This window comes from Oncorhynchus mykiss, chromosome 17 (assembly GCF_057628025.1).
Source record: "Oncorhynchus mykiss isolate SJ-2025 chromosome 17, ASM5762802v1, whole genome shotgun sequence".
Classification (NCBI taxonomy): Eukaryota; Metazoa; Chordata; class Actinopteri; order Salmoniformes; family Salmonidae; genus Oncorhynchus; species Oncorhynchus mykiss.
The window spans coordinates 33242176-33269514 of record NC_143038.1 but is presented as its reverse complement, the minus strand read 5'-3'; the positions used below and the strand labels follow the sequence as shown (position 1 = coordinate 33269514).

Below are 27339 nucleotides of genomic sequence, written 5' to 3'. Positions count from 1 at the left end.
CAACAAATTACCTAGGGAAAGGAAGAGTATGTGCAGGCAGTGGAGCAAAACAGTTCATTTCACGCCTGTCCTCCCTGCCTCAGCACCCCCCACCTCCAGTCATCGGGGCGAGGTTAAACCCCATCCATCAATAGAACTGAGTATGATTATTGATTAAGGTAATGACTTATGTGTAGATGAGGCCTGAATGAACCCAAGCCTGAGGAGTCAAAACACACACACACACACACACACACACACACACACACACACACACACACACACCACAGTGTCTCCATTCTGTGTCTGTAGTCCTGTTCTGTTGCCCACACAGCAGCTCAGCCCTGTGTGGAAAAATGCTAATTCCCCATAAAGCACCCAATGATCATCCTTAATGATCAGCCCTTACCATTGAGACGTTTCTCTCTCCATCTCCCTCACTGGCTGCTAAGAGAGGAAGAGGCCTGCTGATTGGATGTAATGTGTTCTGAACCAGTCACGCTTCCTTGAACCAGAACATGAGGAAAGTGCTTACATTGGCAGAAAGGAAAACAACTGCCGGGGACATTTGACTTCAGAGTGTTCTGTTCTCACACAAGTCAACAGAGAATCAGCTGTGGATGTTACGCAGTTAAAATAGTAGGGAAATGTTGGGTGTATTTTTATTTTATTTTTAAATCTCGGAAGCACACGCTCATCCAACACACACACACACACACACACACACACACACACACACACACACACACACACACACACACACACACACACACACACACACACACACACACACACACACACACACACACACACACACCACCCATATCTTGCTACAGAAGTGTGTACATTGCTAGCGCTAGCAGTGTTAATGGTAATAGAATTGCAGCAGCAGCCTGGTGCTGAGCTGAGCTCCTCCTTATCACACACATGCAGTGAGGCTGATGAATGGAGTTGGATGGGGATATTTATCTCCTCGCATTTATCACCACTGAGTTCACACACAATCACACACAATCACACAACATATCTCACCAGCAGTATACAGTATGCAGTATGCACTGTATGAATGTAACAGATCAGGGTCGTATCAACTAGAAACCAAATGGAAGAAAACGGACTGAAACAGGAAGGGACTATCTGAACTTGTCCAATAAGATAACTGTTAATTTCATTGCAAGACGTTTTCCATTGCAAAACTGTTTGCTACGGTTTATTACGGTGTGCAATAATGAATACGACCCATGTTTTCATCTGTCTCCGGTAATCCACTATTTCTGGCTTCAATCCAACTCATTTTTAAACCCCTGCAGGTCTGGAATAATAGAATTACAATTCATTTCACTGTTTCATTAATAGCGCAATTGAAGGTAATTGAGCATAAAAATCTGTAGGAATAAAATTATCTACATCCAGGTGTATGCACATAGGGCAGAGTTCCAATTCAATCTGTCTGCGTACTTAACCCAGACTTTCTGATCAAGTGTACACATTAATGCCCAGTTCTAATCCTGTGTGTATACTACAGTATAAAGTGTCTTCAGAAAGTATTCACCTCTCTTTACTTTTTACACATTTTGTTGTGTTACAGCCTGAATTTAAAATAGATTCAATTGAGATTTTGTGTCACACAATACCCTATAATGTCAAAGTGGAATTTTGTTTGTAGAAAAAATGTAGAAATGAATAAAAAAATTGTAAAGCTGAAATGTCTTGAGTGAATAAGCATTCAACACCTTTGTTATGGCAAGTATAAATAAGTACAAGAGTAAAAAAGGGGTTAACAAATCACATGGACTCCTTCCGTGTTCAATAATAGTAGTTAATATGATTTTTGAATAACTACCACGTCTCTGTACCACACACATACAATTATCTGTAAGGTCCCTCAATCGAGTAGTGAATTTCAAGCGCAGATTCAATCACAAAGACCAGGGAGGTTTTTCAAAGCCTCTCAAAGAAGGGCACCAATTGGAAGATGTGTAAAAAAAAACATGCAGATGCTGAATATCCCTTCGAACATGGTGAAGTTATTGATTAGGCTTTGGATGGTGTATCGATACACCCGGTCACTACAAAGATACAAGCGTCCTTCCGAACTCAGTTGCAGGAGAGGAATGAAACTGCTCAGGGATTTCACCAGTGGCGGCTCGCCCGTTAGAGTGTTAGGGGCGATGCCCCACTTGTGATTGGTAAAAAAATAAAAAAGTTTAAAACTTTTGATTAGTCAAAATAAATACACAATATTTTCATACAAAAATCTAGATTATATAACTAATGCGAACATTGCTTGGATTGTGTTGCCAGCTATTTGCTATGAAGGGGAACTGCCCCAATGAAATCGCAGGATTTCATATCGCAGGATTTCAAATCGCAGGATTTCATAGTATGAATTATAGCAGCACCAAATAAATGGACCGTCCTGGGGCGCTCAAATGTGCATTCAGTCAGATCTTCTGGGTCTGCTCTAGTCTCCTCCCAATGAGTCTCTCGCGCCAGATGGCTTACTTCCGCACCTGACTAGATCTGCTCCATCAGGTACAAGTTGTAATTCACTTGTAAATAAATCATCCTAACAGTCATGGGAGCCTGGGACCTGATAAACTGGACAACTACATCCAGCAAGAGTGGAAGGACAGAGGGATATACTAGCTAGAACCTTCTTATTGAAGATGTGGTGGGACAAAAAAGCACGACCAATTTTATTGTTTCCCCCGATGTTGTTTGTCAGGTTCTACTGTAGGTGACAGGGCGGCATGTGTGGACTAAAACAGCACAAAACCGGGTGTATTACAAAGCACGATCAAATTAATTAGCCAGCTACAGTAATTTTTGAGAAACATTGAGAAATAGTTTGGTCAATTTCTGGGGTTAAAATGAATCAGTTATGTACCTTTATTAAGCTTGCTTTTGTTAGCTCCCCTGCCAATTTCAAGTCTTTCTTAACTCATATCTGACTAACTTGGAAATATGAAGCTATTTCAGAATGAACGTAAACTGGCTAGCGCATCATGCGTTGTGACCTTATGTTAGCTGTCTATCCCCTTTTAGATCATGTGTTTTCACTTATTGCATCTGCGTTCGTATTGCGTTTTCTCTGGTGCACTCGTTCATTCGTGAACTGGCTGCTCTAATCTGTTCAAAACAGTGGCAGCATGTGCAGCAGGGGTCATTCGGTTTTTGACATGCAAAAGTGAAACAGGTGTATTTGTGCTGTTGTTCAAATGCTCAGATGGCTTCATATATCGTCCCAAAGAAACTACCGCTAGTTCAAAAACTTGGCATCATATCACTGTCAAGCTGCTTGGTCGACAACTCCAACCACCTGGCGCCCTGGGTATTCAGCCAATCCATTTTAAAACCGTTAAGAGTTTAATAGTTGTGATTTGAGAAAACTGAGAAAACTGATCAACCACATTGTAGTTACTCCACAAGACTAACTTCAATTACAGAATGAAAAGAAGGAAACCTGTACAGAGTACAAAATATTCCAAAACATGCATCCTTTTTGCCACAACTATTTTGCAAAAAATGTGGCAAAGAAATTAACTTTTTGTCCTGAACACAAAGCATTATATTTGAGGAAAATCCAACACATCACATCACTGAGTACCATTCTTCATATTTTCAAGCATGAGGGTGGCTGCATCATGTTATGTGTATGCTTGTTATCGAAATGGCCTAAGGAATCTTTCAGGATAAAAAGAAACGGTATACAACTATAAGCACAGGCAAAAATCCTAGAGGAAAACTTGATTTGTGCATGATTCGTACAGTCTGCTTTCCAACAGACACTGGGAGACGAATTCACCTTTCAGCAGGACACCAACTTAAAAAACAGTTGCTTACCAAGATGATATTGAATGTTCCTGAGTGGCATAGTTACAGTTTTGACTTAAAATCGTCTTGAAAATATATTGCAAGACATGAAAATGCCTGTCTAGCGATGATCAACAATCAACTTGACAGAGCTTGAAGAATTTTGAATTAGAATATTGGGCAAATATTGTACAATTACAGGTCTCCAAAGCTCTTAGAGACTTACCCAGAAAGACTCACAGCTGTAATCGCAGCCAATGGTGCTTCTACAAAGCATTGACTCAAGGGTGTGAATACTTACGCAAATGAGATATTTCCGTATTTCATTTTCAATACATTTGCAACAATTTAAAAAAATCACGTTTTCTATTTTTCATTACGGGTTATTGTCTGTAGACGGGTGAGAAAAACAAGAGATTAAATCCATTTTGAATTCAGGCTGTAACACAACCACATGTGTAATAAGTCCAGGGGTGTGAAGACTTTCTGAAGGTGCTGTACATAGTGCTCAGACTCCATAATGCCAATAACACTGACCACATTGCCAAGAGAACACACATGCTTTTCTTTTAACGTAACCTATCAACATTACAACCACACAAACAATAGATTGCCAATGGAAACTCCAAGGAACACATCTTATTGTTACAAGAGTTTGCCCTCCCTGAAGTACTGTGAGACACACACAGGCCCAGCCAGAGCCCTGGCTCCCGCATTAGGGTTTCAAAATTCTGGTTCATTTTTGAAGATTCACAGATTTTCCAGAAATCCTGATTGGAAGATTCACAATTTTCTGCTTATTTCCTTTAATCTTCCAATTGAGATTCCTGAAAAACTGGGCATTTTGGGAAAGCTACTGGAAACTTTCAACACTGACCAGCATGCATTGCCTCTACTTGGATGACAGGTGCTGTAGTGTACACAACAGTACCTCTTTTCACACTGGAGAGCCCACATCTGCCCCCAAGTGGTCATTTACTTTCACTTAGGGGGTTTTCTGCAAACCCATCTCTCTTTATCTCTCTCTCTCTCTTGTTCTCTCTATTCCCCCCCCTCACTCTCATAACCCCACCTATCGCCTCCAAACCCATCTCTCTTTATCTCTTTCTCTCTCTTGATCCCGCTATTGCCCCCCCTCTCTCTATCTGAACCCCACCTATTGACTCCAACCCATCCCAGCCTATTCCACTCCACACACTTGTATTAAATGTGTCTCCTTGTCCCATTCATATCCTGGGGTTGAAACTCTTGACTCCAGAGAGTGAACTGGAAATGAGATTAGAGAAGAAACAGTGCTGTGGTTAATGGGCCATGTCCAGTACACACACACACACACACACACACACACACACACACACACACACACACACACACACACACACACACACACACACACACACACACGGGCCTCTGTACAACACACCTGAGTCCTTTCTGACCCAACATCCATATTTAACTGGGACACAGAATTGTATCAGCAGTCATTAAAGGAGTATGCAGCATTACAGCGTACAGTGTGTGTGTGTGTGTGTGTGTGTGTGTGTGTGCGTGCGTGTGTGCGTGTGTGTGTGCGTGCGTGCTTGCGTGCGTGTGTGCATGAGCTCACCATAACGTGAAAATGTGTGTGTGCGTGGGCAGGAATGAGTATAAGGAAGATTGAGGGAAGAAAGAGATACCTTCTGCAGCAGCTGGGATCCAGAGTATTTTGCAGAAATTGATTTAATTTCTCCACCAAACGCTGAGGCCCATAACTTCACCCTGGAAGCGAACAGAACATTTCTACATTGTGATATTTTGGTATTTTAACAGGTGAAAATAGTTGACTTGGTGAGATCACACACATTATGTCAGTAAGACATTTCAAATCAAATCTCTACGCATGAAATCATAGATCCATGGATATCTAGATAAAATCATAGATCCATGGATATCTAGATAAAATCATAGATCCATGGATATCTGGATAAAATCATACATCCATATGGATATCTAGATAAAATCATAGATCCATGGATATCTGGATAAAATCATAGATCCATGGATATCTAGATAAAATCATAGATCCATGGATATCTGGATAAAATCATAGATCCATGGATATCTAGATAAAATCATAGATCCATGGATATCTAGATAAAATCATAGATCCATGGATATCTAGATAAAATCATAGATCCATGGATATCTAGATAAAATCATAGATACATGGATATCTAGATAAAATCATAGATCCATGGATATCTAGATAAAATCATAGATCCATGGATATCTAGATAAAATCATAGATACATGGATATCTAGATAAAATCATAGATCCATGGATATCTAGATAAAATCATAGATCCATGGATATCTATTGTCTGTGTGTCATATGGCTGAGGATAAACTATGTTCTTGAAGATACTCCTGTTCTCGAAAAACCACAAGACCCTCATATAAGAAATAAATTGTTGGAGCGTGTTGAGTTTGAGCTGAGAGGACCGAGTCCACCAACAATAAGGCAAATGCTCTACATTGTAGACAAGTACTTCATTCAATGTAGCTGTTTGCTAATGTTTATTTGGTGCGTATTGATGTGCTATAAACTGATCATTTATGTGGAGAAAGTGGATGCAAAATGTTGCCCAAGTCTTCCCAAGTAGCCTTTAGACTGTTTCAGACTGTGGTGTCTCAATGCAGTCAGGCTTAACCTGGAACATGAAAATGGCAAGTGCAGTATTGTGTATAGCAGCGATTTTAGACATATGTGTATCAAAGACAACACTATGTTTAAAATAAAGACATCTGTAGGCTACATTTAAATGGTGTGTACTTATTATCCATGTGTTGATTTGAGCTATTATTTTTTATCATGCCAGATATTATAGGGTAAAGAGTACGCCCATTTTTTTAATGTATTTATTTGGACACCAACACTAATAAATAATTTACAAACAACATACATTATTATTATTATTATTATTATGCTTGTTGTTGTTACAATGTTACATGCTGCTTGTTTACATTTGTTTATATAACAAGTCCACTACTTACACACTTCAGGTAATCTAGAAGCTGAAAAACTCAGCAATATGCAGAGGTGTGACTTACTGAGTACCTGAAAGGTTGTAAAATATGGATATGAAACCTTCCACTCACACTGAGAGAGGAATCCCTGGCTGGGACCCCATCACCTCTACCACCGTGCCCAGCATAATCCAGGACAGAAGGAAGCTGGCGCAGCACACGTGTGGAAAGAGGATCCTCCAATTCCACAGCATCTTCACGAGTCTTCCCGACAACCGAACCCGGTACAATGGCACGCGCAAGCTCTTATTTTACTAGTCCCGAAAACGCACTCAGCGCGAAAAGCAGCACATACAGACCCGGCACATTCGTGCCGCCTCCCTCGCGCCAGTCCCGCGTCCAAGGTGCCAGTTGTCACTCCTGAAGGGACCCGCGTGCTGAAGGAGATGGTTGAACTATGAATGTCGGTACAGGGAGGAACAGCAAGAGACTCAAGTCAAGCCTCCATTTCTGGAAAACATTACAATTGCTGTTATCGTCTCTCAAGCAAATGACGATATTCTCTCGTGGGGATTTTCCCAGATTTGCGGAGCTCAATCTGAAAACCACCTCAGTTGCTATCCCAGGGAACACTGGGGGAGTAAAACGAGGTGTTGCAGGTAGAGCAAAGAGCGCGAAGCAGGGCGCGAGAGAGCATGAGCGAAAAGAACCAATATGTGTGTGGGGGGTAACCTAGCCGCATCACTTGCTGTAAGAACCCCGGAAAGAAGGTGAAAAGGTGAAGAGGTAAAACACGAAACTTTCACGCGGGAGCGCGCGCGTGCATCACAGGGGGATTCGACGGGTTCATTCAAGGCAGTGCAGCGTGACGGATCGACACTCGCGCTTCGAGGAGGGACCACAGTACCGAGAACATTACCGCAGAAACTAAATGTATTCCTATGGCGCATACATTCTGAATAAGCATGAGAGTTCTCGGCCTAGATAGCATTTTCTTCCTACAGTCTTCCAGATGTGAATTTGACTCAAAATAGCTTTGACCTGATTTTTGCTTCCTGGAGTGTTTTAGACGTTACTTTGCTGTTTGAGGCAGATTGCACCGCCTGGGCTACCGCTCGTTGTCTTTCAAGTCGGTAGTGGATGAAACGATAGAACCATGCAATACGCACACCTTCCATTAAATCGACATGACTGATTAAGCGTTTATTAGGCTAATCAAAGATCGATGTGTATGTCAAGACATTGATAAAGTGGCCTAGTTGTATTCCGCTCGTACTTTGACCTAATGCGCAGGCTCCACATTTTAAGCGATTTTTCATGAAATTGTTTTCATGACAAGTTTTGATTACTTACAGATAACCTAAGAGACTCAGCATTAAGTGCATGTTTTAGGTGGGCTATAGCCACAATGTCATACACTGCAGTGCATAGGCCTATGTGAATTCCCATTACAAATTGTTTCAGTCAGCAAGACTAAATGCATATTAGAGTTAATGTTGGGAGTGGGCTAGCCCACAATATGGAAGATAGCCCATATTTTTCACTGGTCAATTACCAAACTGTCCTCTATGAGGATGTCCTCTTAGGCCACATTTTCCAACACTGCTTTTAAAACTAAATTTGTGCTCACAGTTATGTCATTGGCCACTTTGTGTATCAAACAGAACCCTCTCCTTTCTGAAGTACTCGAGAGGTCCTCTTTCTAAACGTGATAATGATGTCAAGGCGGATGGATTTCCCGCCACGCATGCAGCGTTTCGGCGCTAGGCCATTATTAGCTTGGTAATTACGTCGTACATCAAAGGCGCGAGGAGCCTCTGCCAGGCTGGGAACGTGCAGATAAGGCTCATGATGATGGATAATATCAACCGCTACGGCACGCGGTCACAGCCTCTCCTCTGTCGGGGCCGCAATCACATCGAGTGCGAGGAGAGTCGCTGCTTTTAATTAACTATCGACTTCAAATAAAAAGTTTACCCGCGTTCCGCGACACTTTATCCGAGTTGCACTCAAGACCGGCGCCACATAGGCCTATTCAGTGAGAGGGATTTTGTTCCAATAAACTCAACTATTGGCAACATATAGGATAGATATAGCCGGTTAAACTCGTATAAGAACACGGCATTGAATAGCTCTCTTTATTAATTCCCCCCTATATTATACTTCAATAATGTAGAGTACCGTAAGCCCATGTAGAAACAGCCTCGCCATTAATGAGCTGCCGCCATCAACGGAACTGTCCATGGGTCTGATTTCAGTGTAGTTGCTGGAGGCGCTGTCCCAGGTGCTGATTTTCGCGCAAGTCATTGCAAAGCGAGACATTTTATATGGCTCAGGAAGTGTCTCTACCACACAGCCAGTCGTGTCCAATTCTGAATAGTCTTGTACCCTATATGGATGCTTCCTAAATGGTACCATATTCCCTATATAGTGCACTGCTTTTGACCACAGCCCTATGGGTCCTGGTCAAAACTAGTGCACAATAGGGAATAGGGTACCCTATATCCCTATGTTTCTTTCTTTCTTGCAAACCAACTCTAACCATCCAGTCACAGTCAAATACCCTTTATTGAAGTGTAGTCTACTTTAAAGGTATCATATCTATCTTCTTACAATGAGGATTGTTCTGACAACCATAGCCACCGCAGATAAGGGTGCTAAGGGTGTTGAAGCACCCCCTGAAAAATGAAAATTAATCTCAACAAGCTCTCACAGTCTCACTGCAGAATTAGACGTTTATCCAAGTTCTCCTAAAGACACATTTCAAAGTGTTTTTGTTGCTCCTGCTGCTCTATATCATTCCATTTCTCCAAACGTCACATTTCGAAGTTAAGTTAAGGCATTGATTCCAAATGGTGAAGGTAAGAGTTAAGGTTGGGATAGGGTTCAAACTAATTCTGATCCAGAGTCATGGGATTCCGACCATCCGCCACCCAGTCCACAACACCCTAGCAAAACCCAAGCCTACTTGATGGTAATAGTGCTCACTGTTGCCCCTAGTGGACGATTTTGAAGTAGTTTCTCGACATGGATATACATCCAATTTCGACATCAATCTCGAACATTCTCCCTGCTTCATCTAAATTCAAATTAGAGTCCAAGGTTATCATAAGACAAAATAAAAAAAAGCGTAATAGATAAAACACACATTATCTTATGAAAAGTGTTACAGAAAGTAAATACACTGAATAGTAACACACACACAGCTCTGTTCTAGATAAGTAAGGAAGTTCAACTTTCACTGACCCCCGTGAGTGTGTGTGTCACGACTTCCGCCGAAGTCGGCCCTTCTCCTTGTTCGGGTGGTGTTCGGCGGTCGACGTCACCGGCTTTCTAGTCACTACCGATCCATTTTTCTGTTTCGTTTTGTTTTGTCTGATTACATACACACCTGTTTTACATTCCGTCATTACATTCCCTATTTAACCATCTGACATACATTCCTGTTCTGTCCGTGATTGTTTATGTCATTAGTGGTTGTGTTTGTGTTAGAGTTTTGTTGTATGTTCCATTTTTGGAATTTAGCTTTATTCTTTGAGTAAACTCAGTTGGATTACTCTATACCTGTCTCCTGCGCCTGACTCCGCTTTCACTCTGCACCCAATCGCTGACAGTGTGTGTGTGTGTGTGTGTGCGCGCGTGTGTGTTTCATTCATGAGTGCTTTGCCAATTAACACTGTTGTGACAGCAGGGCAGGGACAGCACAAAAGCGTAGGTGATCAGACATTTTCCAGATGGCCCCTATCTGGAGCATCACAAACTTTTTCATCAAGGGTGTCAGAGAAGGAAAGGGGATCAGGGGAAGAATACAATTCCCATCACATTGACTGGAGTCATGTAATGCACGCATTCCTGTGAGGGTACTTGCAGTTCCTGAGAGCCAACTTGTTCTACAATCAGTAGCAGAGCGGGATAAAGGATCTCCGACTGAGGGAATTACTCTTTGCTAAATCCGGATCTGTGGGATATTACACCGCACGACTTAGAACACCTAATATCCGATAGAGACGCCACTCTCCGTGTCTCAGTCTGTAAATTGATGTAGTTCTGTCCTTGAGCTGTTATTTTCCATTTTTGTTCTGTATTATGTCATGTTTCATGTTTTGTGTGGACCCCCAGGAAGAGTAGCTGGTACTTTTGCAACAGCTAATGGGGACCCTAATAAAATACAAAATACCCTTAGATTGAGTGGTGTGGGATTCTATAAACAATAATAGAGTGTATGAGACCTGTGGAGAAGTGGGGCTGTTACATTATCACCACTAAGAGATTGTACCAGCCTGGAAAAGGTGTTGGAGAGTGTGTGTTCTTGGTCATTCCGTAGCCTACCCATGATGCAGCTCCCAGCCTCTCTCCCCCCGAGGGCGAGGAGCTCCTGCATCGCGCTGGCTTCAACCTTCCCTCTGTCGTCATAGTGATGTTCACCATAGTGACCATCGTGTTGAACTCCACGGTGATTGTATTGTTGCTGATTAACAAGCAGCTGAGGCAGCCTCTGAACTATGCCCTGGTCAACATGGCTGTAGCTGACCTGGGGACAGTGCTGACCGGCGGGATTCTGTCTGTGGTCAACAACGCTCTGGGGTACTTCTCCCTTGGACGGAACCGACTGCGTCATGGAGGGATTCTCTGTGGCTCTGTTTGGTGAGTGGCTCTCAGAACCGTCTGGGACATAGAAGTAGAATAAGTAGAACAGACATAGAAACATACACCATGGAAATTTGACTGGTATACTCATCGACATGGAAGACAATAATTCCTTTTTTACAAACATGGCCTTTCTGTAAAGTAAAACCATATATCACGAACGTCGTCTTGAAAATTACCGGACCAAGGTGCAGCGAGGTGAGCGTACATTTCTTTTATTGGTAAATGTCGCCAACAAAACAAAGAACAAGGAAACGACCGTGAAGCTTACTTAGGCTATAATGCCCCTAACAAAGACAAATACACACAAATACAAAAAGAAAAAAAGGCTGCCTAAGTATGATTCCCAATCAGAGACAATGATAGACTGCTGTCCCTGATTGAGAACCACACCCTGCCAAAACATATAAACAAAGAACATAGAGTTTCCCACCGGAGTCACACCCTGCCAAAACATATAAACAAAGAACATAGAGTTTCCCACCCGAGTCACACCCTGACCAAACAAACATAGAGAATAAAAGGATCTCTACAGTCAGGGTGTGACACCGTATGACTGTATTTAAAATGTTCACCTTTTAAACATTCACATTTTGTCATGTGAGACCATGTTGATTTTGTTCATTTTAATTTGTTTCTTATAGCCATCTAGTTGAAACATTATTTTTAATCAATTAATAATTTAAATACTAAAAACAATTCTCAATGAATTAATTAAAACAAGTTCTCCCTTGATTCATGTTAATCAATCAATGCAATCATATCCAGGCAACAACATTTTGAAGTTACACTAATACACTGTTCCTTCTGATAATCTGATTTGCATAGAGAGGATGTTTGTGGTGTGCAAGCAACTGGGACCTACAATATCTCCTTTCAGACCAGGAAGAGGTGATGCGAATTATGGACACCCCTACCCAAAAATGATGATGTATGTTGCGCAGCTAGAGTTGAGTGGGGGACGGACGTATTCAGTTGAGTCAGTTCAGTCAGTCGTCTTAATGAGCCACTGCTTTTATACCTCAGTGAGCTAGTTTATGCTTGTGGCTTGAAACTTGGTGTCCACATCACCAACAAACTATCATGGTCCAAACACACCAAGAAAATTGTGAAGAGGGCACGACAACACCTTTTCCCACTCAGGAGACTGATAGAATTTGGCATGGGTCCGCAGATCCTCAAAAAGTTCTACAGCTGCACCTCGAGAGCATCCTGACTGAAGGCATCACCTCCTGGTATGGCAACTGCTCGGCATCCGACCATAAAGCACTACAGAGGATAGTGCGTACGGCACAGTACGTCACTTGTGCCAAGCTTCCTGCCATCCAGGAGCTACAGTATATACTACGTGGTGTCAGAGGAAGGCAAAAAAATGGTCAAAGACTCCAGTCAACCAGTCATAGACTGTTCTCTCTGCTACAGCACGGGAAGCAGTACCAGAGCGCCAAGTTTAAAAGTGAATGTTCAGTATTATTGTCACGACTTCTACCGAAGTCGGTTCCTCTACTTGTTCGGGCGGTGTTCGGCGGTCAACGTCACCGGTCTTCTAGCCATCGCGGATCCACCTTTAATTTTCCATTTGTTTCGTCTTGTTTTCCCACATACCTGGTTTTCATTCCCTCATTACGTGTCTGGTATTTAACCCTCTGTTCCCCCATGTCTGTGTGTGAAATTGTTTGTTGTAAGTGCTTGTGTACTATTGACTGGTTCCCGACGTTTCTGTTTGTACCCGTATTTTGTTATTTCTGGATGCCATTGGTTTTACTATTAAACTGTTCCGGTTAATACCCAGTTCTGCTCTCCTGCTTCTGACTTCCCTGCAGCCAGTCACGCACCCCTTTAATTATATATTATTAAGTGAACAATTAATGAAATGGCCATCCGGACAATTTGCATTGACACCCCTCCCCCCTTTTTTTTTACACTGCTGCTACTCGCTGTTTATTGTCTATGCACTTGTATAAATTACCTCGACTAACCTGTAACCCAACATTGACTCTGTACCGGTACTCCTTGTATATAGCCTCATTATTGTTATTTTATTGTGTTACTTTTTATTTATATATTTTTTTTACTTTAGTTTATTTAGTAAATATTTTCTTAACTCTGTTTTCTTAAAACTGCATTGTTGGTTAAGGGCTTGTAAGCATTTCACGGTAAGGTTGTATTCGGTGCATATGACAAATACAATTGGATTTGATTTGAACATAAGGGAGGAAACAGCGCAAAAGCCGCTCTAGCTGCGACGTGAATAGGCTTTCATCAAATGCTTGCAGTCAAACAGCTAATAATACTGTGCGTTTCTGGTTATTTTCCAGTACGAATTGAATCGTACCGAGACCCCCATTTTTTAGCAAACTATGATGCGTTGTTTAGTGCGCTCCCGAGTGTAGATACGGTATTCACAACAGTCCAAACAAACCAAACTAAGGGAGTAAACTCACCACAGTTTGGGAAAACCACTACCAAACTATTCGGTGTGAAAGCCCCTTAAATGCACTCAAAGCTCATGTACACCTCGAGACAGGTAGGTCCACTCAATGTACCGTCTATATTTCCGGCCCTGGAGCTACAGGCCTCGGTAAAACAGTTGCTCACAAAAATCCAAGGCGACGCAGTTGCAACTGCCTAATTAATGTATCTACTATAGGGCTCGATGTAAAAGAAAAAAGAGAGAGACAAACACAGACAGAGATAGAATAAAGTCTAAGAGAAAGCCAGGCAGAGAGAGAAGCAGCAAGGAGGACTTCAGGAGACCAGGGAAGTCTCTCAAATTGAATTTCATTTACCTTGAATATTGCAGCCCATTTTGTAGGCTATTAGGCAGAAAAAAACCCGCTGAGTTCAACAAGTGGCTGAATTGATCCTCAAGCCGACTACTTTTTCCCTCATTGTTAGGCTATTTGATGTGTAATTTGTATATACAGTTGATAAATATCAGCTAAATACAGTATAGATATTAGGCTACAATGCATAATAAAACATTGCCTAGTAGGCTATTTATTTTAAGGTGGAATGACTGCATTATTTGGCATTAATAATAGACTGGTTTAATGCACAACAACTTTCCATCCAAGCTGGGAGAGAGCTCGAGGACGCTCATGTAATTGAAAGGTTGCAAGATCGAATCCCTGGGAGGCAGGTAGCCTAGTGGTTAGAGCGTTGAACTAGTAAGGGAAAGGTTGCAAGATGGAATCCCTGAGCTGACAAGGTAAAAATCAGTCGTTCTGCTCCTGAACAAGGCAGTTAACCCACTAGGCCGTCATTGAAAATAAGAATTTGTTCTTTACTAACTTGCCTAGTTAAATATAGGTTTAAAAAAAATACCGTTCAGGTAGGGCGGGCTATACAAGACAGTTGTACAGTATAGGCTACTCTAAAACATCTATTGGCGGCCATCTATTCTACGACATGCAAAGTTTTACATTATTGTCGCCAGCCAGCAGTCTAAATGGCACCACTGCTTTGTGAGGCTGAGAAAATGCCGACCAAATAGGCCTACCAATACATAGATAGAATATTCATTTAGACACTAATCTGTCGAACGACCAACGCAATACTCCTTACCACAAACTAGACACTCGTAGGCACATTCCACAGGCTCCTTCTAGTGGAGATCAATGATAATTCAATTTCCCTGTCTTTATTGGCTTCTTAAGGCATGCTGATTTTTGATTTATTTTTCTATTTCACCTTTATATAACCAGGTAGGCCAGTTGAGAAAAAGTTCTCATTTACAACTGTGACCTTGCCAAGATAAAGCAAAGCAGTGTGACACAAACAACAACAAAGAGTTACACATGGAATAAACAAATGTACAGTCAATAACACAAGAGAAAATCTATATACAGTGTGCGCAAATTAAGTAGGGAAGTAAGGCAATAAATAGGCCAATAGTTGCGAAGTAACTACAATTTAGCAATTAACACTGGAGTGATAGATGTGCAGATGAGGATGTGCAAGTAGAAATACTGGTGTGCAAAAGAGAAGAAAAAAACAAAAAAACAAATATGGGGATGAGGTAGGTAGTTGGTTGGGTGGGCTATTTACAGATGGGCTGTGTACAGCTGCAGCGATGGGTAAGCTGCTCTGACAGCCAATGCTTGAAGTTAGTGAGGGAGATATGTCTCCAACTTCAGTGATATTTGCAATTCGTTCCAGTCATTGGCAGCAGAGAACTGGAAGGAAAGGCAGCCAAAGAGGTGTTGGCTTTGGGGATGACAAGTGAAATATACCTTATGGAGCACGTGCTACGGGTGGGTGCTGCTATTGAGACCATTGAGCTGAGATAAGGCCAGAGCTCTACCTAGCAAAGACTTATAGATGACCTGGAGCCAGTGGGTTTGGCGACAAATATCTAGTGAGGACCAGCCAACCAGAGCATACAGGTCGCAATGGTGGGTAGTATATGGGGCATTGGTGACAAAACGGATGGCACTGTGATAGACTGGATCCAATTTGCTGAGTAGAGTGTTGGAGGCTATTTGTAAATGACATCACCGGAGTCAAGGATCGGCAGGATAGTCAGTTTTATGAGGGTATGTTTGGCAGAATGCGTGAAGGAGGCTTTGTTGCGAAATAGGAAGCTGATTCTAAATGTAACTTTGGATTGGAGATGCTTAATATGAGTCTGGAAGGAGAGTTTACAGTCTTGCCAGACACATAGAATATGTGGACAACTATAAATACCTAAGTCAGAACCGTCCAGAGTAGTGACGCTAGGCGGGCGGGCGCGGGCAGCGATCGTTTGAAGAGCATGCATTTAGTTTTACTAGCATTTAAGAGCAGTTGGAGGCCACGGAAGGAGTGTTGAACGGCATTGAAGCTCGTTTGGAGGTTTGTTATTAACACAGTGTCCAAAGAAGAGCCAGATGTATACAGAATGGTGGCATCTGCGTAGAGGTGGATCAAAGAATCACCCGCAGCAAGAGTGACATCATTGATATATACAGAGAAGAGTCGGCCTGAGAATTGAACCCTGTGGCACCCCCATAGAGACTGCCAGAGGTCCGGACAACAGGCCCTCCGATTTGACACGCTGAACTCTATGTGAGAAGTAGTTAGTGAACCAGGTGAGGCAGTCATTAGAGAATCCAAGGCTGTTGAGTCTGCCGATCGATAAGAATACGGTGATTGACAAGAGTCGAAAGCCTTGACCAGGTCGATGAAGACGGCTGCACAGTGCTGTTTTTTTATCGATTGTAGTTATATCGTTTAGGACCTTGAGCGTGGCTGAGGTGCACCCGTGACCAGCTCGGAAACCGGATTGCATAGCGGAGAAGGTACGGTGGGAAGAAGGCTGATGTCCTCTGATAGCACAAGTGAGGGCAGTGGCTCACTGCTACCTCGTCTCATTCATATTTCCCCCACTGAATAGCTGCTGTTCAACATGCACAATTGTGTTATAAACATTGAATAAATGTTGAAGCCATTTGATACACAACTAAATGCATGACAGTAACAGTCGGGATAACGGTGTTGTGTCTTGTCTAGTTTTGGAGATACACCTGCTCTGGGCCTTCTGATGGTGGGTCAGCGATGCAGGCCACCAAAGGCACCATCAACAACAGTCTCCCTCAGCTGAACACATACAGACATACAGATACATCCAACCATTGATTGCACCAGCAGCACCAATAGTGTCACTTATATGTTCTCAGACATAAAAAAAAAGAAGAAACATACCTCATTTGTAAAACTTAATCATACCTTAATAAGGTGATTTATATGACCGTCGTACCTTATCATAACCAAACAAATATAGAGTTTGATTTTAATATTACATTCAGAATGGGGTGTGACAGACAGAATTGCCTGCATTCTATTCAAATTGACCACAACCCTGGTATTTTGTCTATAGTAGGTTGCAGAATGTATGTCAACTGTAGAATGCATTGTTACATTGTTGTCATGGTAAATGTAAAAGACTATGAAAACGGTACAGAATACATTAAAATGTACGATTTCTCAAACAAAGCAGCGATAAAGGACAGCGCAGAATTTCAGTGTAAGTTTATTCAGTAATAATCATTAGAAAATAAAATATCATCGATTCAAATGATTTCAAGGCCAAAATAAAATGGGAAAATACAAAAAAAAAATGTGTTAATACAAAACCTAGAATGTCAAAATAACGCATTTGCTACTAAGATAAATCATGTTTACTGAATAAAAACATTACAGAGCAAATTTTGGGGGGACTTTCAAGTAGAGAACATTGCCACGGGTCTTTCCATACATTTGTTTTATTACATATTTAATAACAGTAATAGTAGTAATAGTAATCCTAATAATTATAATGATAGAAGGAAAACGATGCAACAAGTCTTTCTCTGTAAACTGGTATATTACCACAGGTATATGACCATTTTTAACCCACAAACAGAGGAACAGTGCACCTTGAAAATGTTATATTTCATTGGTTCTTTCATATTTCTGTCCCAGCAATGTCAGGTGAGGTGTAAATGACAAATATAGATTTCACTAAACCATACACACAGTCACAAAAAAGTACAAAATTGTCTCACCTTAATACACAAACATTTGTATAGAAAAATGAGAAACATTGGTACTATACAGTTACTTGTGCAAAGACAAACAGCTATGTGCTAATATTTAAATACCATTGGTATAGAACCAACTCATTTTCTCTTTTCTTTTTTCAGGAATCCCTGACATGAGGTAAAAGTAAATTGGTTTTATCTTTTGCTTAACACAAGTGTTTACAAAACAATGCATATTTTCAGTTCAGTAATTGCTACGAATAGTACAATGTGCCTGGAATTCGCATTGGTCCTTTCACAAGATAGTTATCAACAAAAAGACCAGAACACTTTTTTTTTTTTTTTAAACTCACAAACGATTCAAAGAGCCCTTTCAATGTGCACGCAAAGTGGAAAACCTACATTTTCACGACAGTATTCGGTTGACTGAGAACGCATTGCGAACTCGTGAACTACAAATCAAACCCTCATGAACTACAGATCACACGTCTCCTCACCTACCCATCGTCTGAGCTTATTCAAAATCTCCAGGGCAGCGCCTGGGGAAAAAAAGCTTGATCCTTTGTCGTCTATATTTTTGTCTGTTTGCGTAAAGTCATTTTGTGGTCCATCAATTTTCAACTTTCGTCAAGATCCACAAGAGTGGAGTTTTCTGGTAAAAACGAGCCGCAGTACAAACGCTCCCTTCTCATTGGAAGGAGAAGCTCACTGTGGGAAAGAGACTGGTTGGTTGAGAGGGAGGCTGATATGTTTTCCCCAGACGGTGCTGGACCACCACGTGGTATAGCGTATGCAGAGAGAAGCCGGAGAGACGCGGAGAAGAGTGGGGTTTAGTATTGCTTAGCCTCTCTCTCAGCTTAAACCCAATAAGACACGACAACACAACAGAAAAAAAGAGAACAATGGCAGAGACTGTGGACCCACCTAGACCATGATGCCTCATTAAGGTCTCATCTGTCCTATGAACACCCCTGATGAATTACGTGCCTCACCAGTCAGCTACCATGCCAATCCGGTCTATCCTGGCTCACACAGGCTCAGTCTGTCACAAGCCTCACACAGCAACAACAACATGAAGGCCAAGTGATTAGGATGATTCCGTTTGAAAGGGTTCGGTGGAATTAACTGGCATGAATCATATATTGAGGAAGAATCCCAACACAAGCATTGAGAACGACAGAGATCCCCGCTCATCTCACTTCTTCGACCATATCGTTTTCTTTCAGCAGCAGAAGGCATTTCAGTTGGGATAGATGAGATGAATGAAATTGTGGAATGAATCTCAAAATGGGCGAAGCAGCGTTGTCAATGCACTAAAGCATTTGACCTTCCCGTGCTGTGCACCTGCCCTGCACAACATATGCAAACACAAATGTTTATCATCACATCTTTATTAAGGTGGAGTAGCCTCCTTGAAGCCTAGCTAACTTCAAGTCCAACAAAGATGCCCTTAGTAAAAAGGGGGACTTAACGTTGTGGTACTGGTGTGGTTGGAGGGGCGCACAAAGTGTTTCTTACCCTCGCTCATAAAACAAGTTAAAAAAAACACAATCAAAACATTTGCATATCTTGTGCAGCTGTGTTGTTACACCAAGAACCAAACGCTTTCACAGACAAGCCAAGGATGCATATGAGCAACAACAAAAGAAAAAGACCAATTCATCTCAGAATATTGTACCTGATAAAATAATAACGCCAGCGAACGTCTTTCCTGGTAGCATAATAGGACTCATTACGGCGTGTATTGCTGACCTTTTGAAATGGTACATCATTACAAAATATAGAACATCTCTTTACAAAGTTTTTTTGTTTTGTTTGTTAATATAATACAATTCATTTACAGTGTATCTACTATGAAATATTAATTCTCAGGCTATTCTAAGACTAAAAACAACCTGCCTGCTAGTGCATTTATCCCAAATGCTAGTAGTCACCTCAGAAGTGTATATTTAAGCAATAAGGCACGAGGGGGTGTGGTATATGTCCAATAATACAATTACTATATTGGCCATATACCACAAACCCCTGAGGTGCCTTATTGCTATTATAAACTGGTTACCAACGTAATTAGAGCAGCAAAAATACATGTTTCGTCGTACCTGTGGCATACGGTCTGATATACCAATGCTGTCAGCCAATCAGCATTACCACTCAGTGAATAATTCTGGTTTGATGATGCTATAAATGTGACTGATATCTCCTGCATACTTAAACTGGTTAATCTTAAACTAAAACAGCTAGGGGGAGGGGGGTTAGGTGGGGGAGATATGCCTTTCTATGCTTGCATTGAAAACTTGCATGATATGCCAAAACCTTAATAAAGTGACAGAGGAGAATGACATCTTTCATCTGATTGTCAACACCCTTAATGACCCGGCCCGGTACCTCACGCCCTCTGCCAATAGGTCCACCTCCTCCGCTGACACTCCATGTTCTCATCTGCGACTGGCTCGTTGATGAGCCTGTGTCACTTCCAGACTGTAACCTATGACCTACGGGCATGGTCCACCATGTGCCAGTAGGGCCGGTCTGGGAGGGCGGAACTAGCATAGTTTCCTGGCACCAGGATTGGTTGGTTCCTGGTCCTGTGATTGACAGACGTTGACGTGAATGCCCTGGCTGGCAGAGGGCGAGTTACAGGATAAGTGGGCGGAGCCAGTGTGTCTCTCTCTCTCTCTCTCCTCATAGGTACCTTTCTCTTCCATGTAAAAGGCACTTCTTTTGGTCATAAGCCAATAGATGCATTTCTCATTGGGTTTTCCACTGTCGGTGCTGTAGTCTATATTAAGTAGAGTACATACAGCTAGCAGTTCACTTCTAGTCGTTTATTCTCCAGCCGATGCTATAAAGTGGTGATGCAGATCATCTCGTCTGCCAGGTCCTCCTCGTACACCACTCTAAGCTCCACCTCCGGCTCCTCATCACTATAACTGGCCGTGGCGTCTTGGAGGTCGTAGTCCCGCTCGCTCATGACGGGGTACACGTGGACCCCGTTAACCGCCGGCGCCACGCCAGCGCTCAGCAGGTGGCTGGCCGCGCTCTCCATCTCGTCGATGGTCATCTCGCACGCGTCCGCTATCTCGTGCTTGGTGGCGGCCACAAACTTTGGATCCATGGCGTATCTCCCGAGACCCTCTGATATCAACACCTGCCCGGCGACAGGAGAAAATAGACCACATTGTGTTTATTATTAAAGTTACTGTTAGTAGCGATAAAAGGCCTGTTTGTGTATCTGAAACGTAATGAGTTTGAGTGTTCAAACCATCCACACCTGGCTAGATGTAATATACTGTACTCACTAACGTGGTAGCCTACTAACGACTTCCATATATCATCTCAGAGCACAACCCACCCTCCTCTACCCCGCCCTGGACTCACCGCCTCCACCAAGCTGGTGGCGCTCTTCTGATTGCGCTGCTGGTGGTACTCCGGGGCCACCTGGAGGTGGACGGGGGAATAGATCCCCTGGGAGTACTCTGGGTCATCTGTGTACCAAGAGCTCTTCCTCAGAGGCACCTGGCTGCTGATGGCACTCTCCCCGAAGAGAAGAGGAGATTCAGACACTCTTGGAGGAAAACAGAGGGCCAATGATAAGGAGGAGGAAGCAGGGGACAGTGTGACTCAGTGTCAAACTCAATGTTCAAAATCAGAGTGCTAGACAACATCCTAGTGACAAAATAATAACAGTGAGACATGCAGTGTGGCTCCTGCAACCCCCTCCATACGCAAGACTGAATCATTACCCATCAAACCTTACTCTTCCTCCAAGAGCCAGACGAAGAGCTCTCCGAAAATAAACCACACGTTACACTATACACACACACTATACATTTCTATATGTTACACTATACATTTCTATATGTCACACTATACATTTCTATATGTTACACAATACATTTCTATGTCACACTATACATTTCTATATGTCACACTATACACTTATATATGTCACACTATACACTTCTATACGGTCACACTATACACTTCTATATGGTCACACTATACACTTCTATATGTCACACTATACATTTCTATATGTCACACTATACACTTCTGTAATTTACTAAAACAGAAATGTGTGGCAGCATGTATCCTTCATCGGGGTTGTACAGACAGAACAGCAGAGTTTTTGTATACCTGCGTCCGGGGTGATCCACCCGGATGAGGGGCGTGTAGTAGGGAGACTGCTCCTTACTGGACGGAGTGGCGGGGGGAGTGGTCCAGGAGCGGGTGGAGCGGGAGGGGGAGAGATGGTGGGCTCTGCTGGAGTCCAGCCCTGCTACAGCCATCACCTGTAGAGGGAGGTCAGGAACACACACTGGTCTAACAACACACACTGGTCTAACAACACAAACGGGTCTAACAACACACAAACTGGTCTAACAACACACACACTGGTCTAACAACACACACACTGGTATAACAACACACACACTGGTATAACACACACACACTGGTCTAACACCACACACACTGGTCTAACAACACACACAATGGTCTAACAACACACACAATGGTCTAACAACACACACACTGATCTAACAACACACACACTGGTCTAACAACACACACTGGTCTAACAACACAAACGGGTCTAACAACACACACACTGGTATAACACACACACACTGGTCTAACACCACACACACTGGTCTAACAACACACACACTGGTATAACAACACACACACTGGTATAACAACACGCACAGGTATAACAACACACACTGGTCTAACAAACAACACACAAACACTGGTCTAACACAACACACTGGTCTAACAACACACACACTGGTCTAACAACACACACTGGTCTAACAACACACACACTGGTCTAACAACACACACACTGGTCTAAATACACACACACTGGTCTAACAACACTCACACACTGGTCTAACAACACACACACACTGGTCTAACAACACACACACTGGTCTAAATACACACACACTGGTCTAACAACACACACACACTGGTCTAACAACACAAACTGGTCTAACAACACACACACTTGTCTAACACAACACAAACTGGTCTAACACACACACACTTGTCTAACACAACACACTGGTCTAACACAACACACTGGTCTAACACAACACACTGGTCTAACAACACACACACTGGTCTAACAACACACACTGGTCTAACAACACAAACTGGTCTAACAACACACACACTGGTCTAACAACACACACACTGGTCTAACACACACACACTGGTCTAACACACACACTGGTCTAACAACACACACACTGGTCTAACACCACACACACTGGTCTAACACCACACACACTGGTCTAACAACACAAACTGGTCTAACACCACACAAACTGGTATAACAACACACACATTGGTCTAACACGACACACACTGGTCTAACACGACACACACTGGTCTAACAACACACACACTGGTCTAACACACACTGGTCTAACAACACACAAACTGGTCTAACAACACACACACTGGTCTAACAACACACGCACTGGTCTAACAACACACACTCTGGTCTAACAACACACACTATGGTCTAACAACACACAAACTGGTCTAACAACACACAAACTGGTCTAACAACACACACTGGTCTAACAACACGCACTGGTCTAACAACACGCACACTGGTCTAACACCACACACACTGGCCTAACAACACACACACTGGTCTAACAACACACACACTGGTCTAACACACACTGGTCTAACAACACAAACTGGTCTTACAACACACACTGGTCTAACAACACACACACGGGTCTAACACACACACACTGGTCTAACACACACACACACTGGTCTAACAACACACAAACTAGTCTAACAACACACACTGGTCTAACACACACTGGTCTAACAACACAAACTGGTCTAACAACACACACTGGTCTAACAACACACACACGGGTCTAACAACACACACTCTGGTCTAACAACACACACTCTGGTCTAACAACACACAAACTGGTCTAACAACACACACTGGTCTAACAACACGCACACTGGTCTAACACCACACACACTGGTCTAACAACACACACACTGGTCTAACAACACACACACTGGTCTAACACACACTGGTCTAACAACACACAAACTGGTCTAACAACACACACTGGTCTAACAACACACACTGGTCTAACAACACACACACTGGTCTAACAACACACACACACTGGTCTAACACCACACACACTGGTCTAACAACACAAACTGGTCTAACAACACAAACTGGTCTAACAACACACACACACTGGTCTAACAACACACACACTGGTCTAACAACACACACTGGTCTAACAACACAAACTGGTCTAACAACACACACACTGGTCTAACAACACACACACTGGTCTAACACACACACACTGGTCTAACACACACACTGGTCTAACAACACACACACTGGTCTAACACCACACACACTGGTCTAACAACACAAACTGGTCTAACACCACACAAACTGGTATAACAACACACACACTGGTCTAACACGACACACACTGGTCTAACACGACACACACTGGTCTAACACAACACACACTGGTCTAACACGACACACACTGGTCTAACACAACACACACTGGTCTAACAACACACACACTGGTCTAACACACACTGGTCTAACAACACACAAACTAGTCTAACAACACACACACTGGTCTAACAACACACACACTGGTCTAACAACACACACTCTGGTCTAACAACACACACTCTGGTCTAACAACACACAAACTGGTCTGACAACACACAAACTGGTCTAACAACACACACTGGTCTAACAACATGCACTGGTCTAACAACACGCACACTGGTCTAATACCACACACACTGCTCTAACAACACACACACTGGTCTAACAACACACACACTGGTCTAACACACACTAGTCTAACAACACAAACTGGTCTTACAACACACACTGGTCTAACAACACACACACGGGTCTAACACACACACACTGGTCTAACACACACACTGGTCTAACAACACACAAACTAGTCTAACAACACACACTGGTCTAACAACACAAACTGGTCTAACAACACACACTGGTCTAACAACACACACACGGGTCTAACAACACACACTCTGGTCTAACAACACACACTCTGGTCTAACAACACACAAACTGGTCTAACAACACACACTGGTCTAACAACACGCACACTGGTCTAACACCACACACACTGGTCTAACAACACACACACTGGTCTAACAACACACACACTGGTCTAACACACACTGGTCTAACAACACACAAACTGGTCTAACAACACACACTGGTCTAACAACACACACTGGTCTAACAACACACACACTGGTCTAACAACACACACACACTGGTCTAACACCACACACACTGGTCTAACAACACAAACTGGTCTAACAACACAAACTGGTCTAACAACACACACACACTGGTCTAACAACACACACACTGGTCTAACAACACACACTGGTCTAACAACACAAACTGGTCTAACACACACACACACTGGTCTAACAACACACACACTGGTCTAACACACACACACTGGTCTAACACCACACACACTGGTCTAACAACACAAACTGGTCTAACACCACACAAACTGGTATAACAACACACACACTGGTCTAACACGACACACACTGGTCTAACACGACACACACTTGTCTAACACAACACACACTGGTCTAACAACACACACACTGGTCTAACACACACTGGTCTAACAACACACAAACTGGTCTAACAGCACACACACACTGGTCTAACAACACACACACTGGTCTAACAACACACACTGGTCTAACAACACAAACTGGTCTAACAACACACACACTGGTCTAACAACACACACACTGGTCTAACACACACACACTGGTCTAACACACACACTGGTCTAACAACACACACACTGGTCTAACACCACACACACTGGTCTAACAACACAAACTGGTCTAACACCACACAAACTGGTATAACAACACACACACTGGTCTAACACGACACACACTGGTCTAACACGACACACACTGGTCTAACACAACACACACTGGTCTAACACGACACACACTGGTCTAACACAACACACACTGGTCTAACAACACACACACTGGTCTAACACACACTGGTCTAACAACACACAAACTAGTCTAACAACACACACACTGGTCTAACAACACACACACTGGTCTAACAACACACACTCTGGTCTAACAACACACACTCTGGTCTAACAACACACAAACTGGTCTGACAACACACAAACTGGTCTAACAACACACACTGGTCTAACAACATGCACTGGTCTAACAACACGCACACTGGTCTAATACCACACACACTGCTCTAACAACACACACACTGGTCTAACAACACACACACTGGTCTAACACACACTGGTCTAACAACACAAACTGGTCTTACAACACACACTGGTCTAACAACACACACACGGGTCTAACACACACACACTGGTCTAACACACACACTGGTCTAACAACACACAAACTAGTCTAACAACACACACTGGTCTAACAACACAAACTGGTCTAACAACACACACTGGTCTAACAACACACACACGGGTCTAACAACACACACTCTGGTCTAACAACACACAAACTGGTCTAACAACACACACTGGTCTAACAACACGCACACTGGTCTAACACCACACACACTGGTCTAACAACACACACACTGGTCTAACAACACACACACTGGTCTAACAACACACACACTGGTCTAACAACACACAAACTGGTCTAACAACACACACTGGTCTAACAACACACACTGGTCTAACAACACACACACTGGTCTAACAACACACACACACTGGTCTAACACCACACACACTGGTCTAACAACACAAACTGGTCTAACAACACAAACTGGTCTAACAACACACACACACTGGTCTAACAACACACACACTGGTCTAACAACACACACTGGTCTAACAACACAAACTGGTCTAACACACACACACACTGGTCTAACAACACACACACTGGTCTAACACACACACACTGGTCTAACACCACACACACTGGTCTAACAACACAAACTGGTCTAACACCACACAAACTGGTATAACAACACACACACTGGTCTAACACGACACACACTGGTCTAACACGACACACACTTGTCTAACACAACACACACTGGTCTAACAACACACACACTGGTCTAACACACACTGGTCTAACAACACACAAACTGGTCTAACAGCACACACACACTGGTCTAACAACACACACACTGGTCTAACAACACACACTGGTCTAACAACACAAACTGGTCTAACAACACACACACTGGTCTAACAACACACACACTGGTCTAACACACACACACTGGTCTAACACACACACTGGTCTAACAACA

General features: G+C 42.7%; 2 protein-coding genes across 7 annotated transcripts in view; both read right to left on the bottom strand.

The window, feature by feature from the left end:
- The window catches only part of LOC110494954 (voltage-dependent calcium channel subunit alpha-2/delta-3), a 55259-nt gene extending 47323 nt beyond the window's left edge, over positions 1 to 7936 (bottom strand). The window contains exons 1-2 of the mRNA XM_021570293.3: positions 6934 to 7936; positions 5472 to 5553 (exon numbers count right to left, since the gene is read on the bottom strand). Of these exons, the coding sequence (XP_021425968.1) occupies positions 5472 to 5553; positions 6934 to 7055 (204 nt within the window). The 5' untranslated portion in view covers positions 7056 to 7936. The remainder of the gene's footprint in view (positions 1 to 5471; positions 5554 to 6933) is intronic.
- A 9508-nt stretch (positions 7937 to 17444) lies between these two features.
- The window catches only part of cacna1da (calcium voltage-gated channel subunit alpha1 Da), a 124822-nt gene continuing 114927 nt past the window's right edge, over positions 17445 to 27339 (bottom strand). For all 6 annotated transcript variants that reach the window (XM_090205269.1, XM_090205264.1, XM_090205265.1 and 3 more), the window contains 3 exons: positions 22089 to 22243; positions 21330 to 21516; positions 17445 to 21099 (listed from right to left, as the gene is read on the bottom strand). In XM_090205269.1, the coding sequence (XP_090061395.1) occupies positions 20794 to 21099; positions 21330 to 21516; positions 22089 to 22243 (648 nt within the window). In that variant the 3' untranslated portion in view covers positions 17445 to 20793. The remainder of the gene's footprint in view (positions 21100 to 21329; positions 21517 to 22088; positions 22244 to 27339) is intronic.